Source organism: Orcinus orca, chromosome 6 (assembly GCF_937001465.1).
Source record: "Orcinus orca chromosome 6, mOrcOrc1.1, whole genome shotgun sequence".
In the NCBI taxonomy this organism is placed as follows: Eukaryota; Metazoa; Chordata; class Mammalia; order Artiodactyla; family Delphinidae; genus Orcinus; species Orcinus orca.
The window spans coordinates 93,407,301-93,420,097 of record NC_064564.1 but is presented as its reverse complement, the minus strand read 5'-3'; the positions used below and the strand labels follow the sequence as shown (position 1 = coordinate 93,420,097).

The 12,797-nt window shown below is 38.5% G+C and overlaps 1 protein-coding gene across 5 annotated transcripts in view; it reads right to left on the bottom strand.

Moving 5' to 3' along the window:
• Nucleotides 1–711: 711 nt before the first annotated feature.
• Nucleotides 712–12,797, bottom strand: part of SLC44A1 (solute carrier family 44 member 1) — a 215,801-nt gene continuing 203,715 nt past the window's right edge. For all 5 annotated transcript variants that reach the window (XR_004484063.2, XR_007477859.1, XM_033431229.2 and 2 more), the window contains one exon: nt 712–2,742. Coding sequence is in view for 1 of the 5 variants with exons in the window: in XM_033431228.2 (XP_033287119.1) it covers nt 2,728–2,742 (15 nt within the window). In the remaining 4 variants the exon portion in view is untranslated. The remainder of the gene's footprint in view (nt 2,743–12,797) is intronic.

Sequence of the window (12,797 nt, the reverse complement as noted above, 5' to 3'; positions counted from 1 at the left end):
CTCTCCAACACAGAGGAACAGGCTCACTGTTCCTAGTAAGAACATTGCTCAGCAGCCCCTCTGAGGCCCTCTGCATATACTCTGAAGATGGTATGGGCCCGATTGAGGCTGCGTGGTTGAGACTAGGGAGAGGAAGGGCCGTTGTGAGTTCTATTTCACTGGCTAAGCTCCAGGACTCTGACACCAGACTGTCTGAATTCAAATGCCAAGTCTCCCACTTATCAGTGGTGTGGCCTTGGGTGATTTCTTAACCTCTCTGTACCTCAATATTCTCATTTGTACAATGAGAGTATTAACAGGACCCACTTGAAAGGGTTGTCGGGAAGATAAATGACAATGTATATACAGTGCTTACGATAATGCCTGACATATGGAAAGTACATAGTATGTGTCCGCTATTATTCTTTTCTAAAATAAACCATTCTTGAGTACAGCACCAGGAAATAATGGTTTCTGAGCCCTTTGATACTGCAGTGCCATTGCAGTCAAGTTCAGATGGTACCATGTCAGCACCTTCTAGGGAAGTCTCTTGAAATCCGTCATTCTAAAGGTCAATCTGAACTCTCTCCTAGCAATCAGAGATTGAAGGGGGAAGGTGACAGGACTTAAGCAGACGGGAAAGGACAACAGGATCCTTCCCAAGCCAAGAAAACAGTCTGAGCAAAGGTGAAAAAGAAGGAGAAGAATAACTAGAGGCAATAGAGATAGGAGTTGAAACAAATGAAAAGAGCAACCTTTAATGTCCAAATACCCGGGCAGTATTAGGAAAATTCTGGAACATATAGGAGATGAAATATTCTCAGCCATGAAAAATTATCTTTATGAAAAATACACAGCAACGTGGGAGAGAGCTTATGATAATACAATTTAAAAACAAAACAAAAACCTTAGCTGGAATAGTTTTTTTCTAAACACAATTGGAGAGTGACTTCTGGTAACTGAAACATTTATAAACTTCTCTTTTGTTTATAACTTTTTGTTTTTGTTGCGCTGCTGGGCATATGGGATCCTAGTTCCCCCACCAGGGATCGAACCTGGGTCCCCTGCAGTGGAAACACGGAGTCTTAACTACTGGACCGCCAGGGAAGTCCCTGTTTATATAACTTTTAGCTTAGGTGAAGAATCAATACATCATATATGAGAAAGCTCAGCCTGGTTTCCTATTATCGCCTACAACTATTATATGTTTACTTTTCTGCTTACATAAAAGTGAATCAAAGACAAGTACATTGGCTTTGAAATATAAACCCAAACTTGGCGTGACTTCCTCGTGATTAAAAAAAAGAATAAGACGGGTGGAGAGAGAGATTCATAGGGGTCAGATTGTTTTGGTCTCTATATTCCCAGCTGGGGTGTTGGAATTTGAGCATTTTGTAAGTGGGAAGCCACTTACAAGTTTATGAGCAGTTATTTTAGGAGACTTGATTTGGCAGGGGAAATCGGAAGGACATGAGTGGGATGCGTCTGGGAGGAGGAGCTGAGTGGGGACCCAGAGGCCCAGACTTCCCCCTTCTCCTCCCTGTCCCTTAACCTCCGCTGGTTGGATCCCTACAGCCCCACCCCCGTGCCCCACTCCACCACCACCAGTGACGGCCTTAGCAGTACGAATCTTTAAGTCGTTTTCTCAGTCAAATGAAAAAAATAATTAATTGGCCTTAATAAAAACTATTGGTTCTCTTCCTAAGTCATCTAAAACAGGTGTCAGCAAACTTTTTCTAGAAAGGCCCAGAGAGTCAATATTTTAGGCTTTGAGAGCCATATGGCCTCTGTCACAGCTAAGCAACTCTGCCATTGTGGAGAGGAAGCAGCCTTAGGCAGTACATAAAGGACTGGGTGTGGCTGTGCTCCCGTAAAACTTAACTTACAGAAAGAGGTTGGGGGCTGATTTGACCCATAGGCCACAGTTTATCAACTTCTGATCTAAAAAAGCATTGTGTTATTTTTCTTAGAGAATAATTCTGTGATTTTTCAGTGCCTCTAAAGCTCCCTGACCCTCCCTTTCAGACACTTCCCATCACATACACTGCCATCCCCACCTCTATTTATGAGAGGAATGCCAGCGATGATATGGTGGGCTAGCGATCTCTGGAGCAGTGATGGGCAAAGCAGCGTGTTAAAGTGGGGGGGCTTTGGATTTCATCTCAATTTGAGCCCTGACTCTGCCAACTGTATGACCTTATACACAGCGCACAACCTCTCTGAGCCTCCATTTGCTCATGGGCAAAATGGAGATAATAGGTTCAACCTCACAGGGTTTTTGTGAGGATTAAATGTTTGTAAAGCACCCAGCCTAACAATTGGCATGGAACTGGCATTCAGTAAATAGTTACTAACCCACACGGGCTCTATAAATAGCTGTCAAACAGGACAGACCCAGCCTGCACGAAGAGAATTCCATTGTGGATCCAGCCTTCAGGTCAGTACTGGCACTGGAGTGAGAGGCAGTGGGATCATTAAACACACGCAAGGCTAGATACGAAAGCAACATAAATTTGAAGAGGCTACTGCCAGACACATTTGTATCAAATGCTTCTGATGAATCATTTATTAGGCAGCCCCACTGTACCAAATCCTCTTGGTGGGCTGGTGGTTGGGAACATGGTCCCAGGCTTCCATTGGAGTAATAAGATCCTGCTCTTCATCCACAGACTCTCAACAGCTGGTGAGCGGGAGAACCTCGTGTAAACAGCCTCCTCTGAGTTCATTCTCCCGGGCTCATGGGACCAGTCACCTTCCCCTCAACTGAAAAATAAACACAACAAGAAAATGAATGCATCTCTCCTAGGGGAACACGACACAATGAGAAGCAATCAATAACAAGAAATAGTGTGGGATCATCTTTAGAGAAGACACTGTGAAATGTAAGAAGGCTAAACACACACACACACACACACACACACACACACACACACACACACATACACGGGTTAACAGACAAGAAAGATCTGAGAACCTGGGTTCATCCTGATTTTGCCTCCTTATCAGTTGTTCATTTCTGGGCAAGTTATTCAACTTCTATGCCTACATTTCCCCATTGTAAAATGAAGATAATCACGGTAAGTTCCTTTAAGGTTTTTGTGAGGATTAAATGCATTACTAAGTAGACAGTGCTTAGAACAGTGCCTGACACTTTGTAATGAATACTAGGTTAGTGTTTGCCATTATTTGGTATCAGTATTACTCATTCACAAAGATGTTTTCAGAATAGCTGAACAACTGAGTCAAACACATAATGAATCAAATTCAAAACTAATCTGAAAAATCTGATTCTGTGGTACAGTCAAAGACCCAAACCCAAAATTCAAATAAAACTTCGGATTTTTCATTCCCATGACTGAGCGGTGGGAGAGGTCAGACCAGGATGACGGGTGTTCCCGTAGTTCAGTTCAATTCAAGGAACAGAATATCCTAATTCTTAGGAAATAGACAATGAAGTAGTTAGGAGTAAAGGGCCATGCTGTATGCAAATTGTTCTCAAGTAGTTAAAAAATATTAGATGTGCGTACATATATATATGTATATAGAGAGAGAGAGAGACAGAGAGAGAGAGAGGGAGAAATGTTTAACAATAGGTGTAACAAGAGTCTATGGTGTTCAGTGTATCATTCTTTTTTTTTTTTTTTTTTTTTTTTGCGGTACGCGGGCCTCTCACTGTTGTGGCCTCTCCCGTTGCGGAGCACAGGCTCCGGACGTGCAGGCTCAGCAGCCATGGCTCACGGGCCCAGCCACTCCAGGGCATGTGGGATCTTCCCAGACCGGGGCACAAACCCATGTGCCCTGCATCGGCAGGCGGACTCTCAACCACTGCACCACCAGGGAAGCCCCAGTGTACCATTCTTATTCTTGCAGCTTTTCTGTAAGTTTGAAATCATTTCCAGATAAGTTTTAAAAAAACCCATTAGGATGGGTTAAAAATAAAAAGAAGCATTGACTCAAGTTTGACTATCAAACAAGCACTGGGCTGCTATAGGACAAGCAGAGGTGACAAGGTACAGTCTTGACAAGACACCAGGAGAGCCTGGACCTGGAACAAGGAAAGTGGTTCTATGACTCAAATATCTAATGGAAACAGGCAAACTAAGATCGTCTGATACAGCTGTCTCCACAGTAGGCTCTGCTTGTCCCCAGGTGCCTAAAACAGGTTGTATGTGGCACTAAGAATAACATTGCTTGAAACCTTTGCCATAAGCTCCATTTTAGGGCTTTAGTCTTAAGATTTTTGTTTACCATTCCAGTTGTCGCCTCTTTGCTGATCCCCCTGCCTCAACTTCTCCCCAACTTCAACCCATTTTGCAAACTGCTCATAGAATAAATCCCTCAACTGTCACTCTCACTACATCACCTCCTCACTCAGGAAATTACAATGGCTTCCTATTTTCCACAACCCAAATCTAAACTTTGCTGTCTTACCAGTTCCATATTTTCTGATTTTTATGTATCTTGGTTTGCAGTTTCAACTTTTTTCCCTGTCGCTGAAAATAACAGAACCTGGGATTCAACTGATACCCGATAGTGGTTGATGCTTAGCTGCAGTCACGTGGCCTGAGCACTAGGCTTATGCCAAAATTGTGATTTGTCTGAGATTGAGATAATAGTTCTTTCCTCCTATATATTTTTTAATTTAAATAAACTTAAATTTTAGAATAGATTCAGGTTTACAGAGAAGTTGCAAAGATAAAGAGTTTCCATATTCTCCACACCCAGTTTCCCCTATTTTTAACATCTTACATCACTATGGTACATTTATCACAATTAATGAAGCCACACTGGTACATAGTTATTAACTAAACCCCATACTTTATTCTTATGTCATTAATTTCCCCTAATGTCCTTTTCTATTCCATGATTCCATCCAGGAGACCACATTACAGTTAGCTTTCCTCCTATTTTTAAATTTTAGAATATTATTTTAAAAGCCAAATGTAAACAAAGTGTATAGTCTAACTGAATAAGATTTTATATGACACTTTGATGCAATATCTTTCCTACTACCTTTGAACATGAAAAAACTCACAGCATCTAACTCATCTCCAGGCGTGATTAGAACGTTTATCCTGAGTTTTCTCTTTGTGTCAGATCCCTTGGGAACCCAGAACAGTCTTCTCAGATTTCATGTCCAAGACTACATCAAATTAGCTAGTCCAAGAAAGCTTTGCTTCCTATACAATATAAAGGAATTCTCTACACAGTAACTCACATGGAGATTCCTGAAATCTCTTGTTTGACACAAACACATGGTGGTAAAATGGGCTTTCACTACCACCTGTGGAAAGTACCTCAGAAACATCACCACTGTATTATTCCCACATGGGCCAGGAATACTAGTGTCCCGTATGGAAAACTATAGTATCAACTGCCCTTAAACAGGCAGAGACTTTTCTCTCATCAGTTATAGGGAGTCTACCTACCCCACTCACAGAGCTCATTAGCTCATGGAGCTAATTAACAGACAATGTTTAATGGCTCTTTCTAGACACCAATTTGATCTGCATTCTTTCCAACACCCTCATCTTTCTCTGCATAGCTGGAGTAGAAAGAAAACTTTCATGATAACATTTAACCAAGTGGCCATGTTTTTCCCATCAGGAGTGGGTAATTTCCCATTCTCTCTCTTAAGGAAGAGAGATAATACCACTTCCTAGAAAAATTTCTTAGATGGAACCTGAATTTAAGTACAATATCCTTTAGCATCCTGCTAAGGGCTAATAGCTATAAAGATTTCAGATAACAAAAATATTTGAAAAGTAACAACAATGCTTTCCAAATGAAATACTTGGCATAGAATTTTAAATAGGCAACATAGGATTTTTATCACTTTTATTAAAAAAATTTTTGATGTTTCCCTTGTCTGTTAAAAAACCCAATATAAAATTAAAGGGAATTTTGAAAAAAGAAAAATTAATTTGTAATTCTGCCATCCTCACATACCTGTTTTCAGGTTTATTACTTCCCTTTTGTCTTCATCCACGGCATGTGTTCCTTTCACCTTGCATTATTTTGTACACATTTCCTGTGTTTCTGGTATTCATGTAATTTTTCAATGGTTACATAACATTTCATTAAGCAGATGTATAATTATTATTTAAACATTTCCCTAATGTGCTCTATGAGGGCAAAGACTTCTGTTTTCATCACCTCTGTACCCTCAGTGTTTAAAACAATGCTGGCAAAAAGTAGACACTCAGTACATATTTGTTGAATAAAAAGTAAATTCAAATGGTTTCAAATTTTTACTCATATATTATTATTATTTTTCAAATTTCATCAGGCCTTCTTTTGACTTGTTAATTTTTCTCACTCTACCTCCATGAAATAAAAACAGTTTATTATGATGATTTTCTCTTTTGTATGTAGACAACATAGAGTGATCAGTTTTCTTTGATGATGATTGGTATGATTCCATGTAAATCCCTTGTGTATTTGAAATGTTTTTATTCTACCCTCACATTTATTTCATAGTTTGTATAGATTATAGAGTTCTACAGTGGAAATCATTTTCCCTCTGAATTTTGAAATTGTCTTTTCATTTTCTATTAGCTCTCAGTGCTCTCTTGAGAAAGCCAATGTTGTTCTGATTCTTGATCCTTTTTCTATACATAATGTTTCTCCCCTTCCCTTCTCTCTTTCTCTCCCTCTCTCCCGCCCTCTGTTCCTCCCCCAACCTCTTTTCCCTGAATCTTCCTCTTTTAAATAACCAAACTTTTTAATGAATACAGTCTTCTCTATCATGTACCTTAATTTAGTAATTTTTTAAAAAGTGTTCTTGCATCTTACAGTCTGTTTCCTCCAAGTCATTTTGTTGTTGTTGTTTTCTCTTTGTTTTGGTCTCTGTCTTTCATGGTAGAGACTTGCCTCAGGGGTCTGGTAATTCTTATTTAAGAATGGGGCACTAACTATATTCAATATCTTGTAATAATCTATAATGGAAAAGAATCTGAAAAAGAATATACTATATATATATAACTGAATCACCTTGCTGTACACCAGAAACTAACACAACATTGTAAATCAACTATACTTCAATTTAAAAAAAAAAGAATGGGGCACTAAAAACTAATCGGAAGCTTTTTATTTTTGGGTAGATTTTGGAATTCAAGAGCTCTACTACAGGGTCATCTCGCTGGGCCATTTAGTTGGAGAACTCTGGGTGTCAACATCTTTAGGTATTTTCCCTTGGCCTAGTCAGATTCCCCAGAGAATAATCTTCCAATCTCATGCTTGGTGGGTGAAGGCCTGGTTGCTAGATTTCTGGGAGCTCAGAGGGGGAAGGAGGCCTCAGGTCCTCTACTTTCAGTATGTAGACTTCCACTTAACCCCCTAATTTTACTATGGTTCCCTGCTTCTGATGCCACCCTACGTCCTGTTTTACCCTCTTCAGAGATTCCCTCCTAGTTGTCTGCTGGGGATGAAAAGGGGTCTGACTTCACAGAATAGAGGATGGTGTCTGGAAAAATTAATTTTTTTAGCATACCTTTAAAAATTTAATTATAACTTAAATACAATAAAGTGCACAAATCTTACATGACTAATGAATTTTTACACATGTATGTATCCATGTAACACCATCTAGATTGACATATAGGCTATTTCCAGCACCCAAGAAGACTCCCTCATGACCCCTTCCAGTCAAAACACTCTCTAAAGTAACCACTATTCTGATATCTTTTACCATAGATTAATTTTGCCTGTTCTTAATCTTGATTTAACCATTAAATCACACTGTGTGTATTCTTTTGTGTCTAGCTTTCTGCTCAACATTATATCTGTGAGATTTATTCATATTGTTTCAAGTTAGCTGTAGTTCATTATTTTTCGTTTCTGTGTAGTTTGCCATCATATGAATATACCACAATCTATTAATCCATTCAACTGTTGTGGAAACTTGAGGTGTTTCCAGTTTGAGGCTCTTAGAAATAATCCTTCCATGAATATCATTGAACTCATCTTTTGGTGCACATGTGCATGCATTTCTGTCGGGTACATAACCAGGAGTGGACTTGCCATATCTTAGGACATATATTTATTTTTAGCTTTTTTTTTTTTTTTTTTTTTTTTTTTTTTTTGCGGTACGTGGGCCTCTCACTGTTGTGCCCTCTCCCATTGCGGAGCACAGGCTCTGGATGCGCATGCTCAGCGGCCACAGCTCACGGGCCCAGCCGCTCCACGGCATGTGGGATCTTCCCAGACCAGGGCACGAACCTGTGTCCCCTGCATCGGCAGGTGGACTCCCAACCACTGCGCCACCAGGGAAGCCCTATTTTTAGCTTTAATCCTACAGCCAAACAAGTTTCCAGTGTGCTTGTACTAATTTATTTTCCCACAAGCAGTGTACGAGAGTTCCAATTGCTCCACAACCGAGTCAATACCTTGAATTTTAGCCATTCTGGTGGGTGGGTAGTCGTATCCCATTGTGGTTTTAATCTGCAAGTCCCCAATAACTAAAGATGTTAAGTATCATTTTATATGCTCGTTGGACATTGGACTATCCTCTTTTGTGATGTGCCTATTCAAGTCTTTTACCCATTTGGGTTACCTGTCTTTATCTTACTGATTTGCAGAAGTTCTTTATACATTTTAGGTGAGTCCATTTTTAAGTGCGTTTTGCAAATATTTTTCCAGTCTGTGGTTTACCTTTTCTCTTTTAATGCTGTCTTTTGACAAACAGAAGTTTTTGATTTTTATAATGTCCAATGGAAGGCTCAATTTTAAACAACTTAAAAAGGAATGATTTCATTTAAAAGTCTGGTCCATCTTTCTGAGTTCACTTTAATTACTGTAATAAAACTTATGCTAAGCAGAAAACCATCTTTGCTCCAGGGTTCGGGATGATGATTCTTGTTCCAGCTGTCATCAAGATTAAACATTACCAGACACAAACTATATTATGCTACTACAGGATCTCTGGCAACAGCAAAGAGGAAGAGAGGGGTCAGTCTTTGGTTGTTCTAGCAGACCATACTGCAACAAAGCTTTGATCTCTAAAGACAGACGGACAAAGCTTCCAGGCCCAGGGAATCATTGTCTCTGCCCTTTTCTTTATACATCACTTGTTAATAATCTGATATCATTTTGGATGTTTTATGCAATCCTGAATATTCCTGTGCCCCCATCTTCAACAAAGTGGAACCAAAAGACAAGTATTTTATTATACACAAACAATAAGATTTTATTACCTTTAACAAGGAGTGGCCTGAACAGATACTGCAGTTGGCCTACTAGCTAATTATTGACAAAGAGAAGAGCTATAATCAATGGTTCACAAACTAGAGCCACCATTCAACTGTTTTTGACCAAAAAATGATAATCTCATACAGTCAACGTACTGTTTTTGGTAACTTTGCAAATAGTTTATGTTAGAGGTAGGCCAGAAATAAAAGGCCTCAAATCAAAGCTGCTTTATCATGCATGGTACAGAGGAGGGGCTCAATAAATATTTACCAGATGAATTTGAGGATGCTGAGATGAGTGTATGGAGTTATATTTGCCTAAAATTGACAAGGTTTCAAATCTTTTAACCACACTATATGGGCTGGAATTCGGGCCTAATTTGTCAGTTTGTCTCTAAGCAGACTAGAGTTCCACCGTCTTTTCAGGTGCGTGTCCCTCTTATGACCCTCATTCTTAGAGGTGATGTCAGTCTCTTACCCACGCCAGGCAACAGGTAAGAAGCATGGGCCAGTGTTCAACTATACTCCAGGTACTTGTTAGAGAACAAAATGTATTCATTTCACTCCGGTATTCATCGAAAACTCAGCAGAGACATGAATTCCAATGGAATAGAACTGCAAGTCCAGCAGGAAACCCATACATCCATAGTCAATTAATTTTGGCCTTGATAAGACTGCCAAGACCATTTCATGGGGAAAGAATCGTCTTTCAACAAAGAGTGACGGGACAACTGGATACCCACATACAAAAGAAGAAAGTTGAACACATACCCTACACCGTGCACAAAATTAACTAAAAATAGATGAAAGATCTAAATATATAAGCTAAAACTATAAAATTCTCAGAAGGAAAAGACACTAAATCTTTACAACCTAGGTAATGGTTTCTTATATATGACAAGAAAAGAACAAGCAACCAAAGAAAAAATACATAATTGGACTTCATCAAAATTAAACACTTTTATGCTTTAAAGGACACTATAAGAAAGAGAAGAAAACAACCCACAGAGTGGGAGGAAAATATTTGCAAATCAGATATCTGATAAGGATCTGGTATCCACAGTATGGAAAGAAATTTTATGCTCAACAACAAAAAGACAAACTAACCAATTAAAAAATGGGCAAAGCACCTGAATAGACATTTCTCTTAAGAACATATACAAACAGCCGATAAATATATGGAAAGGTGCTTAAAATCATTAGTCATTAGGAAAATGCAAAGCAAAACCAAAATGAGATACCACTTCACACCCACTAGGATGGCTACAATCAAAAAGATGGAAAATAACACATATTGGCAAAGACGGAGAAACTGGAACTTTCGTACATAGCTGCCGGGAATGTAAAATGGTGCAGCTGCTGTGTAGTATGGTTTGGCAGTTCCTCAAAAAGTTAAACACAGTTACCACGTGACCTAGCAATTCCATTCCAAGGTATATACCTAAGATAATTGAAAACATATATCCACACAAAAACTCGTACACAAAGGTTCATAGCAGCATTATTCATAAGAGTTACAAGGTGAGAACAACCTAACCATCCATCAACTGATGAATGAATAAACAATATGTGGTATGCTATACAACGGAATGTTATTCAGTCATAAAAAGGAGTCAAGTACTGGTATGTGCTACAACTTGGTTAAACCTCTAAAACATTATGCTAAGTGAAAGTAGCCAGACAGAAGGGTCTACATATTGTATGAGTCCATTTACATGAAATATCCAGAACAGGCAAATCCATAGAGAAAAAAAGTAGCTTGGTGGTTGCCTGGTGCTGAGTGAGGGGAAGAGGTATTGACTGCTAAAAGGCACGGGGTTTCTTTTGTGGATGAGAAAAATGTTCTGGAGTTAGATCATAGACATGGTTGCACAGCTTTGGGACTATGCTGAAACCATGAATAGTACACTAAAATGGTAAATTTTATGATATGTAAATTATATCTCAATAAAAAAGGAGAAAAGAACTATAAAAAACCTTAGTAAGAAATTATTTACGCTCACATGATAAGAACTGTGGTTAAAGCACACAAACACAGACACATAAAGAGACACAAAAGAAGATTTAAACAAAATTGAGATAAAATCAAAAAGTTCTGCATGGGAAGAATTATTTTAAAAATTATTTTCTCCAAATTAATTTATATACCTAATAGTCTTCTAGTTAAAATTGCAGAGGCCTTTTTGGCAGATGGTAAACAGTTGATAAGAGATTTTATGTCAAAGGATAAAAAGTATTATACAGAAAAATGATTAAAAATTTCCAACAAACAAAAGTCCAGGACCAGATGGCTTCACAGGTGAATTCTAGCAAACGTTTAGAGAAGAGCTAACACCCATCCTTCTCAAACTCTTCCAAAAAAACTGCAGAGGAAGGAACACTCCCAAATTCATTCTATGAGGCCACCATCACCCTGATACCAAAACCAGACAAAGATACTACAAAAAAAGAAAATTATAGACCACTATCACTGATGAATATAGATGCAAAAATCCTCAACAAAATACTAGCAAACAGAATCCAACAGCACATTAAAAGGATCATACACCATGATCAAGTGGGGTTTATCCAGGGGATGCAAGGATTCTTCAATATACACAAATCAATCAATGTGATACACCATATTAACAAACTGAAGAATAAAAACCATACGATCATCTCAATAGATGCAGGAAAAGCTTTTGACAAAATTCAACACCCATTTATGATAAAAACTCTCCAGAAAGTAGACATAGAGGGAACCTACCTGAACATATTAAAGGCCATATATGACAAACCCACAGCAATCATTCTCAACGGTGAAAAACTGAAAGCATTCCCTCTAAGATCAGGAACAAGACAAGGATGTCCACTCTCGCCACTATTATTCAACATAGTTTTGGAAGTCCTAGCCATGGCAGAGAAGAAAAGAAATAAAAGGAATACAAATTGGAAAGAAGAAGTAAAACTATCACTGATACTTGATAAAATTTCAATTTTCTTAAATTTACCAAGGCTTGATTTGTGACCAAATATATGATCTACCCTGGAGAATGTTCCATGAGCACTTGAGAAGGAAGTGTATTCTTTTGTTTTATGGATGGAATGTTCTATAAATATCAATTAAGTCCACCTCATTTAATGTATCATTTAAAACTTGTATTTCCTTATTTATTTTCATTTTGGATGATCTGTCCATTGGTGAAAGTGGGGTGTTAAAGTCCCCTACTATGATTGTGTTACTGTCGATTTCCCCTTTTATGGCTGTTAGCATTTGCCTTATGTATTGAGGTGCTCCTATGTTGGGTGCATAAATATTTACAATTGTTATATCTTCTTCTTGGAGTGATCCCTTGATCATTACGTAGTATCCTTCCTTGTCTCTTGTAACATTCTTTATTTTAAAGCCTATTTTATCTGATATGAGTATTGCTACTCCAGCTTTCTTTTGATTTCCATTTTCATGGAATATCTGTTTCCGTCCCCTCACTTTCAGTCTGTATGTGTCCCTAGGTCTGAAGTGGGTCTCTTGTAGACAGCATACATATGGGTCTTGTTTTTGTATCCATTCAGCGAGCCTGTGTCTTTTGGTTGGAGCATTTAATCCATTCACATTTAAGGTAATTATCGATATGTATGCTCCTATTACCA